The sequence below is a fragment of the Oncorhynchus mykiss genome, chromosome 2 (genome assembly GCF_013265735.2).
Source record: "Oncorhynchus mykiss isolate Arlee chromosome 2, USDA_OmykA_1.1, whole genome shotgun sequence".
In the NCBI taxonomy this organism is placed as follows: Eukaryota; Metazoa; Chordata; class Actinopteri; order Salmoniformes; family Salmonidae; genus Oncorhynchus; species Oncorhynchus mykiss.
Window position 1 is genome coordinate 14,548,824 of NC_048566.1, and position 16,515 is coordinate 14,565,338.

The window sequence follows — 16,515 nt, forward strand, 5'->3', positions numbered from 1 at the left end:
TTTTATTGAGGCTATCTATAACCCGCCACTATCAGACATTGTTGATAGCTTTATTAAAACCTCCCAGAGATGGTTATTTTATGTCACTGGACTAAATCACTTTTACACAAAGTTTGTGTGTGTGTGCATGCAGGTGCACATGTGTGTTTATGCGTGTATCACTCCGAAGGCTCTGCAGAGTTAACAGTTACGAGGTACAGTATATGCTAATATATTTGAATACTTTATAGAAGCAGTAAAATCTGAAATCCATAATTTGCTAACGTGTTCCATGTAAAACAGCGCTGAAAGACGTCCCATGAATATCAATGTAGATTTGCTTTGTTTAAACAATCTATCAATGACACTCTACAGGCCTACAGCGTTCTCTCTTCTCTGCATTAACCCTTTACACCGACGAGGACATTACTCATCCCAACAAGGGACGTTTGGAGGACAGAGTTACCAGAACTACCAACATCCTAGACCAGTGGTTCCTAACGTCTTTACCTTACTGTACCACCAACTGAATTTAGCTCTGCCCGGAGTAGCCCAGAAGTGCCCCCCATTTGCAATTTACCAGTAAGCCTATGTTCTCATGAGTCTTCAAGTACCCCCTGTGGATAGACCAAGTCCTAGTACCCCTGGTTGGGAACTACTGTCCTAGACAATAGACAAATTCAGTTGACTTTTGATAAGTGCACAATCCCTCTCTGAGTTGGAGCAATCCTCATGACTTCTCATCACTCTGGGTTGGAGGTGATGGCGAGATGTATATGTGTGTGTGTGTTCTCTCGGGGCTCTAGCCCAGCGGTCTGTGACCAGGTGAAGGCTTGTAGTGATTAACTTGTTTGTTATTCCCTCATCTCCATTTAGCCCATGATTAACACCCAATCAGAAAGCATGATTAACATCCAATCAGAGAGCTGGTTTAAAAAAAACAGAGTTCATCTTTAATGTTGTAATAATAAGGGTACACGCTCCCAAACTGCCAACAAAACAGATAAACACACACACACCGATACATCTCACCTCCCCCTCCCCCCAGCACACATTCACATCGATAAAAACCCAGCACACATACACACACCTATACATCTCTCCACCAACTTCCCAATCTCTCCTGGTGTCTGTGTGTGTGGAATTAGAGCCTATTTAAAACCAACCCCGCGGTCTCATTAATGAATTAAGCCTGAGTGCCGGTGGCTCCCGGTCGGTGGTTATCACTGCAGCTCAGGACACATGGTGTCTCAATAACAGAATTACACTACCCCACCACAGGGCTCAGAGGAGGAGGTGGGAAGGGATGAGGGGGACTGACTGACTTGACGGCTTTGAGGGACAGACAGACAGTCATACAGACAGAGAAACAGACAGACTGTTCTTCTGTCTCCCCATCTGTCTGTCTGTGTGTCCAGAAGCCTGATAGTCTCCTGGTTTAAATCACTGTGTTTATGAGCTGCTGAGAGCCCAGGTGGTGATTGGGGGGGGTCCGTTCACCACACTCAGTCTCCCACCACCTCAGCCCACCCTCTCCCACACTCCTCTCCCCGTGGCTCCAGTGTGTGTGTGTTCTCTCACTGGTGGTTCCAGAGGGCTGCTTTATCTTCCCCTCCTAGCAGGGTCTCTAAATCACCGTGGTAACAGCCCTCCTCATCTCCTGCTAATTCCTCTGCTCACTGAAACATTGACTGAACACACACACATTCACAAACACGGCCCTCTACTTTTCCGCTCCTCTTCTCTCTCGGTGGCATTGCATTTGCAGTGGGTAGATGACAGTTGGATTTGTAGTGTGTGTTCGTGTGTTGGACACCTGCCTGATACACAACAGTCTGGTACAAAAGAGAAAAAGAAAGAACTTGACAACAAAACAAGCAGAGTTGGTAAACCAGATATGTGTCCTCTGACTGTTTTATTAAGACTTGAGGCATGTCAATAAGAGCTCTTCTAGAGGTTAGTAACACAGACTGACCAGCAGACAACATGACCTTCTATGCTACACACACACACACACACACACACACACACATAATGACCAACACACAGCATCATCTCCTAATAACCCAGAGACCGACAGCAACAGCAATGTACAGGCCAAACATTCCCTCATTGTGAAAAGTAACCAAGGTCTGAAAGGGCAGAGGAAGTGGCAAACATCCTGCTTATCGATCTGTGGCTGCCAACTGGCTAATGGCGCTCGGTGGCATGCGCAAACACACAGCAGCACGTCTATCACACTACAGATCCATCAGAGTGGTTTTGTAGCTCTTGTTCATTAAGCCCTTGGTCACCCCCTCACACACACACTTCTGGAACCAAGGGCCGGTGCTGGTATTGTTACGAGAGGCCCCGGGGCAGTATGGGTAAAGTCCTTACTCTTTTGTTAATTGGAGCTGAGATTCCATCCCTCCATTCCCTCAGCAACCCCTCCTGGAGGAGCAATGACTAATTGTCTAGAGTCCTCCTCAGTCAGCGTACCTCTACATTACCCCCTCCCCAGTCTGTCCTCCAGTCCTCAGTAACCGTATTTTATCCCTACACATCTAGCCCATCCACCTCTACCTGGCTATAGTTGCAGTAGGATGAAAATGATCTCAGGTCAGTTCTCCATTCTTTAGTTAGGATTTAGGCAGGGATTGAGAGAAGGTAAGATGATCTAGATGTGTCTAAGGGCGACTTCTACCGAAAGCTGCTCCGCTAACGCACCCCAGCCCAGTTACTGCTCCAGCAGAGGTGTCACTGGGTCAGTCTGAGGATGTACCCGTGCAGCTGGTTTGAGAAGGCCTCCAGGGAGAACTTCTCCTGAACCCGCCTCCTGCCGGCCTGGCCCATGTCCCTGCGGAGCTGGGGGTCTCTGAACAGCTTCTCCATGGCCAGGGAGAAGGCCTCGGCCGTGGGCTCACACAGGAAGCCCGTCTCCCCGTCACCTACACTCTCCAGAGGCCCTCCAGACCTCACAGCAATGACGGGACAGCAGCAGTACATGGCCTCCACTGGCACTATCCCAAAGTGCTCTCTGCTGGGCGTGTAGAGAACGCATGCACTGCCCCGCAACAGCGCCACCTTCTGGCTGTCTGAGGGAGAGCGCAGGAAGGTGACAGAGTCCTCCAATCCCAGCCGTGCTGCTAGCTCCTTCAGCTCAGCGTAGTGCTGGACATTCTCCGCAACACGGCCGTCGTACCCCCCTGCCACCACCAGGTGGATTCCTGCCTGGTCCCCTGTGGCGAGGCGGGTCTTCAGGGAAGAGAGGCCCTCCAGGGCCAGACCCAGGCTCTTCTTCCTCTCATAGCGGTTCAGAGACAGGAAGAGGCAGGACACACCTTCAGGGATCAAGCCCCCCAGACCCTGCTCTAGCTGCTCCTCAGGGGGGCTGTCAAAGCTGTGTGTGTTGAGGGAGGGATAGAGGACGTCAGTCTGGACCCCATCCAGGGAACGGAAGGTCTCCCTAAAGACCACTGCGGTGAAACAACTGTTCACCAGCACCTGGGACAAGAAACAAGAAGGATCAGTCAGTGATATCTCATCAACAAGGTCAGAGGAGAGAGCTCAATTGGGAAAATCAATACTAGTTTCCATTGAAATTAAATGAATTAAACTGTTGGTATTTTCTACTCTTAAAATCTAATCCTTCTTTCTCTGGTTCTATACTCTAATCCTTCTTTCTCTGGTTCTATACTCTAATCCTTCTTTCTCTGGTTCTATACTCTAATCCTTCTTTCTCTGGTTCTATACTCTAATCCTTCTTTCTCTGGTTCTATACTCTAATCCTTTCTCTGGTTCTATACTCTAATCCTTATTTCTCTGGTTCTATACTCTCACCATATCAGCCATGCCAGTGGTGAGTTCCTCCAGTCTGTCTATGGGGGCGCGGTAGAGCTTTTTCAGAGCTGAGCCTCTCTGGGTCAGGAGCTGGTCTGGGAAATGACAGTAGAACAGAACCTTTTTCCTCTGACGAGACAACCTCAGGACTGGGATACACACCGACACCTGTAATAGGAGAGAGAGTAGGGTTGTATCTACTACAATCACAACTACAGAAAAAGTGAAAGCAAAAAAAGACGAGTGTGAAGGTGAGAGTCAAAATGAAAAGGTAACCTAGACCTTAGTGCTGCTTTTGATTCCATCGATCACCACATTCTTTCTTTTGGAGAGATTGGAAACCGAAATTGGTCTACACGGACAAGTTCTGGCCTGGTTTAGATCTTATCTGTCGGAAAGATATCAGTTTGTCTCTGTGAATGGTTTGTCCTCTGACAAATAAACTGTACATTTCGGTGTTCCTCAAGGTTCCGTTTTAGAACCACTATTGTTTTCACTTTATATATTTTACCTCTTGGGGATGTCATTCAAAAACATAATGTTAACTTTCACTGCTATGCGGATGACACACAGCTGTACATTTCAATGAAATATGGTGAAGCCCCAAAATTGCCCTCGCTAGAAGCCTGTGTTTCAGACATAAGGAAGTGGATGGCTGCAAACGTTCTACTTTTAAACTCTGACAAAACAGAGATGCTTGTTCTAGGTCCCAAGAAACAAAGAGATCTTCTGTTGAATCTGACAATTAATCTTGATGGTTGTACAGTCATCTCAAATAAAACTGTGAAGGACCTCAGCGTTACTCTGGACCCTGATCTCTCTTTTGAAGAACATATCAAGACCATTTAAAGGACAGCTTTTTTCCATCTACGTAACATTGCAAAAATCAGAAACTATCTGTCAAAAATGATGCAGAAAAATTAATCCATGCTTTTGTTACTTCTAGGTTATACTACTGCAATGCTCTACTTTCTGGCTACCCGGATAAAGCACTAAATAAACTTCAGTTAGTGCTAAATACGGCTGCTAGAATCCTGACTAGAACCAAAAGATTGGATCATATTACTCCAGTGCTAGCCTCCCTACACTGGCTTCCTGTTAAGGCAAGGGCTGATTTCAAGGTTTTACTGCTAACCTACAAAGCATTACATGGGCTTGCTCCTACCTATCTCTCTGATTTGGTCCTGCCGTACATACCTACACGTACGCTACGGTCACAAGACGCAGGCCTCCTAATTGTCCCTAGAATTTCTAAGCAAACAGCTGGAGGCAGGGCTTTCTCCTATAGAGCTCCATTTTTATGGAATGGTCTGCCTACCCATGTGAGAGACGCAGACTCGGTCTCAACCTTTAAGTCTTTACTGAAGACTCATCTCTTCAGTGGATCATATGATTGAGTGTAGTCTTGCCCAGGAGTGTGAAGGTGAATGGAAAGGCTCTGGAGCAACGAACCCCCCTTGCTGTCTCTGCCTGGTCGGTTCCCCTCTCTCCACTGGGATTCTCTGCTTCTAACCCTTTTACAGAGGCTGAGTCACTGGCTTACTGGTGCTCTTTCATGCCGTCCCTAGGAGGGGTGCGTCACTGACGTGATCTTCCTGTCTGGGTTGGCGCCCCCCTTGGGTTGTGCCGTGGCGGAGATCTGTGTGGGCTATAATCGGCCTTGTTTCAGGATGGTAAGTTGGTGGTTGAAGATATCCTCTAGTGGTGTGGGGGCTGTGCTTTGGCAAATTGGGTGGGGTTATATCCTTCCTGTTTGGCCCTGTCCGGGGGTATCATCGGATGGGGCCACAGTGTCTCCTGACCCCTCCTGTCTCAGCCTCCAGTATTTATGCTGCAGTATTTTATGTGTCGGGGGGCTAGGGTCAGTTTGTTATATCTGGAGTACTTCTCCTGTCTTATACGGTGTCCTGTGTGAATTTAAGTATGCTCTATCTAATTCTCTCTTTCTTTCTCTCTCTCTGAGGACCTAAGCCCTAGGACCATGCCTCAGGACTACCTGGCATGATGACTCCTTGCTGTCCCCAGTCCACCTGGCCGTGCTGTTGCTCCAGTATGAACTCTTCTGCCTGTGGCTATGGAACCCTGACCTGTTCACCGGACGTGCTACCTGTCCCAGACCTGCTGTTTTCAACTCTCTAGACAGCAGGAGCGGTAGAGATTCTCTTAATGATCGGCTATGAAAAGCCAACTGACATTTACTCCGGAGGTGCTGACTTGCTGCACCCTCGACAACTACTGTGATTATTATTATTTGACCATGCTGGTAATTTATGAACATTCGAACATCTTGGCCATGTTCTGTTATAATCTCCACCCGGCACAGCCAGAAGAGGACTGGCCACCCCACATAGCCTGGTTCCTCTCTAGGTTTCTTCCTAGGTTTTGGCCTTTCTAGGGAGTTTTTCCTAGCCACTGTGCTTCTACACCAGCATTGCTTGCTGTTTGGGGTTTTAGGCTGCGTTTCTGTACAGCACTTTGAGATATCAGCTGATGTAAGAAGGGCTATATAAATACATTTGATTTGATTTATGCTGAAGTGAAGAGAAAAAAAAAATGTTGACGGTGTGTCACAAACCTGATCACAGAAGACCACGTCATACTCTACTCCACTGAGGAAGACCACGTAGAGAGCTACGTAGATCATCCTGAGGTAGGCACACAGGGCATGCAGGTACCCAAACACACTGGTGGGCAACCAGTCACCCACACACACCTGGAGATGACAAACAGGGTCAGATAGGAAAACAGTGCGAGTGTGTTTGTGTGTGTTATAACACTGTTATTAGATTACACTGTTATAGACACCCACCACGTTCAGGTCTGGGTCCAGTGTCTCTGAGAAGCAGTGTGTGGGATCATGGTGGGCCGTCCAGATCTGAACACTGCAGCCGCGAGAGCGTAGAGCTACAGCTGCATCCACCACCAGCCTCTCTGCACCACCTATACCCAGGTCTGGGTGGAGAAACACCACCCGCACCATCCTGGAGGAGACAGACATGATGTTTAAAGAAGCCTGATGACACTGACAGGTTGACAGGTGCGTCATCAACATGGGGCTTGTTCAGAAGGGTCAGACAGTATTAATACATTCAATACAACGTTACAGAATGGAGGACATTATTGACATGGCAGAGAGGTGGATTGTTTAGTCTACAATGCCACAACCCATAGAACGTTCTCCCGTTGAATTGGCTAAGCTCCATAACATCAGCTAACCGTGATGTTGTTGAAAAAGGCAATAGATATCTATAGCCGACAGCTACACTAAACACAGTGAACATAGAGCTTATATCAACCTGAGAGTAGCTAGTATCAGAGACCAGCTAGTATGCATTCGTTACTAATTCAGTGTGGACGTTGTCTGTCATAAACTTTACCTTTCACTCCTTGATAATGCAGTCTGTCCAACTTGTGTCCAGGAAACAGTGGTCAACTTACGAACACTAACATGCCACTGAGCCTACTAATCGACATGATGGCTCAAATGTTCAATTAATTTACAACGGCAAAATCCCCCTGTGTTGAACCAAAATAGCGTCAGATGCCACCCTCTGGAGCACGTCGCTTCCTATGAGACACGTCACCTCTCTCGGCACGCACACTTTTCATTTGCCTTTCGTTCAAACTCCAAAATTAGATTAAACAAATAGAAATTAAAGTACACTTTTTTTAATAAATACTTTTTTACCATGAGATTATATATTAATCTAGAATTTGTAATAAATTGAATCCGTTAGATGTCAATTATGAGCTCCTTGGTTCAGGCTTGACATAGGGCACCTAAAATGGTCCTTCGTTCTGTAATCGTGTCCTTTTTAGACAAGCGTCATCTTTCTTGGATTCCTTCTGAATTTGCAGCGATTTGTGTACAGCACTGCTGCCCTTTTGACGTGGACTTCAGTTCGAAGAACAGTTGAAGTTTTCTTCTTTAGTTGAAATCCAAAGTACAACTTAAAATGGTAAGAATTCTATAATTTTTCCAAATAATTTATATCGTTGTACACCTCTAACTTGGCTTTAGCCAACTGACTAAGCTACCTTACGTTAGCTCTCATTCAATTTAGCTAGGCATAACAGAGACATTCAATTAGCCTCTGTTAGCAAGCTAACCAAGTACAATTGCAGACATGATGTTATAGATTAGTCTTATTTAACATTGCTGTTTTATATTATAATCATTCTTTACCGCCGAGGTGACTGTCAGGTTTAGAAGCCATCTAAGGTAGCTAAAGTTAGTTAGTATGATGATCCATGATCTATTTGTAGACGTGGCTATTTTTCGAATCAGCGAATCTTTATTCTGTTATATGTAAGACAGCCAGACTATCACAAACAATCATTGCAAGGACATGATCATTTAGAAATTACATTTGACTTTTTTATTTTTATTTTTTTATTTTTTTTATTTCACCTTTATTTAACCAGGTAGGCTAGTTGAGAACAAGTTCTCATTTGCAACTGCGACCTGGCCAAGATAAGGCATAGCAGTGTGAACAGACAACACAGAGTTACACATGGAGTAAACAATTAACAAGTCAATAACACAGTAGAAAAAAGGGGAGTCTATATATATATACATTGTGTGCAAAAGGCATGAGAAGGTAGGCAAATAATTACAATTATGCAGATTAACACTGGAGTGATAAATGATCAGATGGTTATGTACAGGTAGAGATATTGGTGTGCAAAAGAGCAGAAAAATAAAAATAAATAAATAAAAACAGTATGGGGATGAGGTAGGTGAAAATGGGTGGGCTATTTACCAATAGACTATGTACAGCTGCAGCGATCGGTTAGCTGCTCGGATAGCAGATGTTTGAAGTTGGTGAGGGAGATAAAAGTCTCCAACTTCAGCGATTTTTGCAATTCGTTCCAGTCACAGGCAGCAGAGAACTGGAACGAAAGGCGGCCAAATGAGGTGTTGGCTTTAGGGATGATCAGTGAGATACACCTGCTGGAGCGCGTGCTACGGATGGGTGTTGCCATTGTAACCAGTGAACTGAGATAAGGCGGAGCTTTACCTAGCATGGACTTGTAGATGACCTGGAGCCAGTGGGTCTGGCGACGAATATGTAGCGAGGGCCAGCCGACTAGAGCATACAAGTCGCAGTGGTGGGTGGTATAAGGTGCTTTGGTGACAAAACGGATGGCACTGTGATAAACTGCATCCAGTTTGCTGAGTAGAGTGTTGGAAGCAATTTTGTAGATGACGTCGCCGAAGTCGAGGATCGGTAGGATAGTCAGTTTTACTAGGGTAAGTTTGGCGGCGTGAGTGAAGGAGGCTTTGTTGCGGAATAGAAAGCCGACTCTTGATTTGATTTTCGATTGGAGATGTTTGATATGGGTCTGGAAGGAGAGTTTAGAGTCTAGCCAGACACCTAGGTACTTATAGATGTCCACATATTCAAGGTCGGAACCATCCAGGGTGGTGATGCTGGTCAGGCGTGCGGGTGCAGGCAGCGAACGGTTGAAAAGCATGCATTTGGTTTTACTAGCGTTTAAGAGCAGTTGGAGGCCACGGAAGGAGTGCTGTATGGCATTGAAGCTCGTTTGGAGGTTAGATAGCACAGTGTCCAAGGACGGGCCGGAAGTATATAGAATGGTGTCGTCTGCGTAGAGGTGGATCAGGGAATCGCCCGCAGCATGAGAAACATCATTGATATATACAGAGAAAAGAGTCGGCCCGAGAATTGAACCCTGTGGCACCCCCATAGAGACTGCCAGAGGACCGGACAGCATGCCCTCCGATTTGACACACTGAACTCTGTCTGCAAAGTAATTGGTGAACCAGGCAAGGCAGTCATCCGAAAAACCGAGGCTACTGAGTCTGCCGATAAGAATACGGTGATTGACAGAGTCGAAAGCCTTGGCAAGGTCTATGAAGACGGCTGCACAGTACTGTCTTTTATCGATGGCGGTTATGATATCGTTTAGTACCTTGAGCGTGGCTGAGGTACACCCGTGACCGGCTCGGAAACCAGATTGCACAGCGGAGAAGGTACGGTGGGATTCAAGATGGTCAGTGACCTGTTTGTTGACTTGGCTTTCGAAGACCTTAGATAGGCAGGGCAGGATGGATATAGGTCTGTAACAGTTTGGGTCCAGGGTGTCGCCCCCTTTGAAGAGGGGGATGACTGCGGCAGCTTTCCAATCCTTGGGGATCTCAGACGATATGAAAGAGAGGTTGAACAGGCTGGTAATAGGGGTTGCGACAATGGCGGCGGATAGTTTCAGGAATAGAGGGTCCAGATTGTCCAGCCCAGCTGATTTGTACGGGTCCAGGTTTTGCAGCTCTTTCAGGACATCTGCTATCTGGATTTGGGTTCACGCTGTTCATTGCGCTTTAGGGTACTTACTCATCGCTGGTAAAGAGGGCCTCTAGTAGTAGCTAGTGAGCTGCTTTATTTTTTATATATATATATATATATATATATATATATATAAGGAAGTTATTTGTGATTATCATTTCAGAGAACCCCACATCCAAAGTGGGTCATATCCAATGGTTCCATTTCTGTTTTATTCTGTAGTCTTAGTATTTTGTGTGTTTTTAAAGTAACTGTCTCTTCCTCAGCCTGGACCAGCATCAAGTGCAACTAATGTCGGTGCAGGGAGCCGATCCCCCAGCAAGACAGTGGCCCCCCGCGCAGCAGGATCCACAGTCCGACAGAGGTAATAATTTATGACATTTCTATAGCGCTTTCATAATCTCAAAGCGCTTCAAAAACAAAATGCCAATACGTCATCATGGTGCATGGCAGCAAGAGCCACACACAACCTCACCCAACGCAGAAGGATGTACAACAAACAAACACCAAGACTCCAGTCAGACTCAAGGCATTACATACTGGTACCCTTAACCACCCTCAAGCATCAACAGTACCACCTAGCTCCAACCTATAACACAAGAGTACATTACTAAAAATCAACTACATTTTAGGTAGACTAGAGGATGTAAAATTATTTGGGACCCTCCCCTGTCTCTCTGACACAATACTGTAGGTAGAGTGATGGTGTTTAGATATCATGAGATAGATGTTGGTGCTTTAGGCTTAATCAGTATGTAATCAGAGCCTCGCTGTCATCATCATCATTACCCATTACTACCTTATCCCTCATTCACTCATTACCTCATTTAGCCCCCTTTAATCTCAGCGGATGTGTACAGCAGTTATGAATCACTACATCGGGACATTAACTACAGGCGCAAGTCTGAACACAAACTGCTGTAGTAGAGAGAGTTGGGTACTATAGTACTTCTACCTCAAACGGCAGTGTTTCCCCTACATTAATTTAGCAGCGGTGGCCCACTGCTTTTTTTTATGTGTATATCCAGGGGTCACATTAGTTTTTAGAAATCTGCATTTTCAAAAAGCGGATGAACAAAGAATCAGCGTTTCTATAAACCACTTAACTCGACTTTCAATACGAAACCGGTGTTCTTTGGATTAGGGGCGTGCAACTAGTTTTACTTCACACAAAATGTATTGGTTCAACACATTCGGCAGGAAAATCGTTTTCATCAAATGTCAACAGAAGTGCAACGCTATCTGGCTAGCAGCCACGTGTAAATTGGCTTACAATGAAAAAGCAAGGTATTTCTTGCAAAAACTATGCATGGCCATATTTCTGATGTTTATAGGAAATGTAGCTGGCTGGATTCTTTCTAATGCTTTGTTTTGAATTTAATCTTGCATTTTAACTGGCTGCCGGAGAGAAAAACACCAGAGAAAAGTATCCTACACATTACACATCAGTGGAGTGCAACTGAAGCACAAATGACCTTTTACATTGCTGATTTGGAGCGAACCCTTTTTTCTTTTTTTTTCTGTGTTAAACCCCCCCCTCCTCCGTTAGCGCGACCCATGATATCTCTGCTGAGACGCACTTTTAAATGGATGGTAATTGGCTCAATGACTGGAAGTCTATGGGAACAGCTAGCATGTCATTGCGTTACTGCTAGTAGCAATGCTGGTAGCAATGCTGGGGGAAAAATCCTGCGGGGAACACTGGACAGTGTCTGTGATTTGTCATTTCACACAATAATGTTATGGGTTCAGATATGGCTTAGAACTGCACAGTCTCTGCAGAGGCAGTATTTCCTACAGCCTCTGTTTTTACATCTAACCATCTGAGACTCAGGCAAAAAAAACTAATGATCAAAACTGGAGCAAATGAAGGTTAATTGTTTCAGTGTGCAGGCAACTCTGTAAAGGTGTGACTGACATGCTCTCATGGAAATAGCTTGTCTCTTGTATATGATGTTATAGCTCCCATGTTGTGTCTCATATGTGTGACGTCACAGGAAAGCAACGAGCAGTGGCACACGCAGTGCAGGCAGGACCACAGCGTCAGCGGGCGGCACAGGGGGCATGTGGCGCTTCTACACTGAGGACTCACCAGGACTCAAAGTGTGAGTTTATATACACATACAAACATACACACTCACACAAAGTCTCTAGGATTCCTTCAAATGCACACACACACATATGTATCTCACACACACAAGCTCTAGGATTCCTTCAAATGCACACACACACACATATATATATATATATATATATCTATATCTCACACACAGAGTAGGTATGTACAGTGTTTATGAGGAAGAGCATGAATGTTTAATGGCAGTAAATGAGACTTGGGGGACTGAAGCTAAATGCTGATCAGACCCCAGGGTGTGTATGTTCCTGGAGCCCCCTCCCCTGCCCCCGGTCCCCTTACAGACACCGTTAGTTCAGCTCCATACTGTTCCTTAACACTGAACACTCCAGCTTTCTAAGTCTGGCTGCTTTCTGACGCTCGGACCGCTGTTCTATGCCTCCTGGTCACAGTTCTAGACTGAGACCACTACTGACAACGGTTAGAGATCTCCTCTACTCCACACAGTTCCAGTTGTTCTGCTGTAGTTACTGAGGGTGTTGCTCCTGTAGTCCAGGACAGACGGTTGTACGGTGGTATGTATCGTGTGTGTGTGTGTGTGTGTGTGGAACGCTGGTCTCAAAGCTTCATTAAGATCTACTCAGAAAGGTCAAGTCAATTACAGCCTTCAGAGAGGAGGGGTGTGGGGTTGGTATGGTAACACTCTCTCCCCCCACCCTTCCACTTCAGGGATGGCGCACCTCTTCTCATCAAATCCTCATCAATGAATGCAGAAACACAATAGGACCACATCTCTGCCTCCCAGGCAATGTTTCCCCTAGAATTGATCTAGATGGGGTGTAGAGGCACCCACATCTGCCAGAATGGAGATTTTCAATGAAAGCAATTTGACCAGTTGGGAGCAGAGGGTATCAGTGCTAGACAGTTATGGGAGGCCTGCCCCACCTCAGTAATACTAGGAGAAACACTGGTCCCAGTTCAATGGTGGTAATTAAGCAATAAGCCACGAGGGGGTGTGGATCATGGCCAATATACCGCGGCTAAGGGCTGTTCTTATCCACAACGCTGAGTGCCTGGACACCGCCCTTAGCCATGAAATATTGCCCATATACCACAAACCCCGGGGTGCCTTATTGCTATTATAAACTGGTTACCATTGTCATTAAAGCAGTAAAAATAAAAGTTTTGTCAAACCTGTGGTGTTTTTTTACCTTTATTTAACTAGGCAAGTCAGTTAAGAACATATTTTTATTTTCAATGACGGCCTAGGAACAGTGGGTTAACTGCCTGTTCAGGGGCAGAACAACAGATTTGTACCTTGTCAGCTCGGGGATTTGAACTTGCAACCTTCCGGTTACTAGTCCAACGCCCTAACCACTTGGCTACCCTGCCGCCCCGTTCTGATACACCACGGCTGTCAGCCAATCAGCGTTCAGGGCTCGAACCACCCAGTTTATAAGGCTGGTTGGAGCTCAAAAGAGCTCCATATGAACCACCTATCTGAATTTTGGCTACTTTAAGTCAAATAAAATTGGCACCGGCCAATTGTCCAGGAGAAGAAAAAATCCCATTACGAAATAATGCTTTTTAGCCTATTTATTGATGTAAAACCAGTCGATAGAAATACATTTGACTCGTCATGCTTATCAGTCTATAGGTTCATTTGCATAATTTAGTGGAATAAAATTGGCGCTTGTGTGTACAGTATATTCATTGTCCTTTTCACGCGTGTAGGCTTACAGTATACTGTCTGGAAGAGTCTGTGTTTCTCGACACGCTGATCAATAGAATGGGTAAACTAATAGATTGACACGCTAGTGATGTTGCTGTTCGTTACTCATCTTGTTGTCTGAGGAAAGTCAATGTGGACAGTTATTCTAACATCTTCAATGTGCACATAACAATTTGGTAAGAAGGACCGCACGTTGTTGCCGACGTTGTCATTCTGAGCACTGTGGGTGGACACCCTAATCCAGTTACTCACCCAATGCATATGGGTCCAGTAAATTTCACATGCTCTCGGTCAAATGTTACGGAGCCATGTTTTCCTAATGGAAACCCTGTACAACACTAAGCCCCAGGCTACTTCTCTCTCCTGCTCTCACTATATATACAAAAGTATGTGGACACCCCTTCAAATTAGGGGATTTGTCCAGCACACAGCCATGCTATCATAGACAAACATTGGCAGTAGAACGGCCTTACTGAAGAGCACAAGTCAGTTTGTCAAATTTCTGCCCTGCTAGAGCTGCCCCGGTCAACTAAGTGCTGTTACTATGAAGTGGAAATGTCTAGGAGCAACAATGGCTCAGCCGCGAAGTGGTAGGCCACATAAGCTCACAGAACGGGACAGCCGAGTGCTGAACCGCTTGCAACACTCACTACCGAGTTCTAAACTTCCTTTGGAAGCAACGTCAGCACAATAACTGTTTTTCGAGAGCATCATGAAATGGGTTTCCATGGCCGAGTAGCCCCACACAAGCCTAAGATCACCATGCGCTATGCCATGGTGATGAATCACGCTTCACCATCTGGCAGTCCAACAGACGAAATCTGGGTTTGGCGGATGCCAGGAGAATGCTACCTGCCCGAATGAATGGTTCCAACGGTAAAGTTTGGTGGTGGAGGAGGAATAATGGTCTCAGGCTATTTTTCATGGTTTGGGCTATGTGTCTTAGTTCCAGAGAAGGGAATTCTTAATGCTACAATGACGATTCTGTGCTTCCAACTTTGTGGCAACAGTTTGAGGAAGGCACTTTCCTGTTTCAGCATGACCATAACCCCATGCACAAAGCGAGGTAGATACAACAATTATTTGTCAGGATCAGTGTGGAAGAACTTGACTGGCTTGCACAGAGCCCTGACCTCAACCCCATCGAACTTCATTGGGATGAATTGGAACGCCTATTGCGAGCCAGGCCTAATCAACCAACATCATTGCCTGACCTGAATGGAAGAAAGTTCCCGCAGTAATGTTCTGGTGGAAAGCCTTCCCAGAAGAGTGGAGGCTGTTCTAGCATCGAAGGAAGCGACCAACTCTTAATTTTCATGATACTAGAATGAGATGTTTGATGAAAAGGTGTCCACATACTTTTGGTCATGTAGTGTATAGCTCCACAAGTGCATACTGGATGGCCCTCAAACTCAACTCTGGACCTGGAAGCCAGTTCCACTGCTTTGTGTCATTGTTCCCCTCTAGTCAGGGACTGATTTAGACCTGGCACACCAGGTGTGTGTAATTAATGATCAGGTAGAACAGAAGCAGCAGACTCTGTACCTCGTTGGGTGAGTTGAATACCACTGCTGTAGGGGATTGGGCCAGTTTGGGATTGTGCCACTGTTTTCTGTGTGTATGCATAGTAACCTATGTCTCTCCTCTGTGTATGGGTGGTAACCTGTGTGTGTATGGGTGGTAACCTGTGTGTGTATGGGTGGTAACGTATGAGTGGTAACCTGTGTGTTTGGTCTCTCCTCAGAGGTCTGGGTGGTAACCTGTGTGTGTGTGTGTGGTCACTCCTCAGAGGTCCGGGTGGTAACCTGTGTGTGTGGTCTCTCCTCAGAGGTCCAGTACCAGTGCTGGTGATGAGTTTGCTGTTCATCGCGTCGGTCTTCATGCTGCACATCTGGGGGAAGTACACCCGCTCCTAAACCCCGCCCCATGACCCTTCACCCTCAATCCCTGACCCTGCGGCGCAGCTTCTTAACACATCAGACCTGGACCAAACAACCAACCAACCTGAATCCCCAAACAACACTGCTCGCCTGTCCTGGCGGGCGGTACAGACCCAATCTGTCTGGTGTTCTCTTAGAGCAGCAGTCTAGTGTCCAACTCAAACTGAACTGCAGACCACCAGTGTGTTGCCCTTGAACACAGATCATCTAGGACTGAATCCTGACATGAGACTCATCTCCTACTGGCTGTTGTAGGTTCTGTTGATGACAATGGGTGATTCCTCTCCAGTAAGGATCAGGCACCTAGTCCCCTCATCAGGACGTCAGTAAGCATCTATATATTTCAGCCTGAATTGGAACCTGTAGATGTTTTGTTAACATCATTTGGACAACATTTTTATTGTGATATTGTACAATAAATGGACTCAAACAGAATTTGTTGTGTGTTGATGTCCATATTAGCATTTACACTCTGTAAAACTGCTTCATGCAAATTCATGATCCTTGAGTGCCTCTCAGGACATCTTGTCTGCTGCCAATCATGGTCTTTAGTGTCTATGTGGGTTTCCCATAGCACTGTATTAGACCATGTCCCAGAGCTCATGTACTGTACACTGCCTTTGGCAAAGTGTAGCTAATTTAGTGTGGATCAATCAATGT

General features: G+C 45.8%; 2 protein-coding genes across 2 annotated transcripts; one reads left to right on the plus strand and one right to left on the minus strand.

Moving 5' to 3' along the window:
- Positions 1–1,861: 1,861 nt before the first annotated feature.
- Positions 1,862–7,384, minus strand: alg2 (ALG2 alpha-1,3/1,6-mannosyltransferase). Its single transcript, XM_021588600.2, has 5 exons — positions 7,179–7,384; positions 6,611–6,782; positions 6,377–6,514; positions 3,802–3,969; positions 1,862–3,465 (listed from the first exon to the last, which is right to left on the minus strand). The coding sequence occupies exons 2-5, from the start codon at positions 6,779–6,781 to the stop codon at positions 2,719–2,721; spliced, it is 1,224 nt and encodes a 407-aa protein (XP_021444275.2). The 5' UTR covers position 6,782; positions 7,179–7,384; the 3' UTR covers positions 1,862–2,718.
- A 189-nt stretch (positions 7,385–7,573) lies between these two features.
- Positions 7,574–16,290, plus strand: sec61b (SEC61 translocon subunit beta). The gene is made up of 4 exons (XM_036962200.1): positions 7,574–7,760; positions 10,376–10,473; positions 12,107–12,214; positions 15,744–16,290. Exons 1-4 carry the CDS (start codon positions 7,758–7,760, stop codon positions 15,829–15,831), a joined length of 297 nt encoding a protein of 98 aa, XP_036818095.1. The 5' UTR covers positions 7,574–7,757; the 3' UTR covers positions 15,832–16,290.
- Positions 16,291–16,515: the final 225 nt, after the last annotated feature.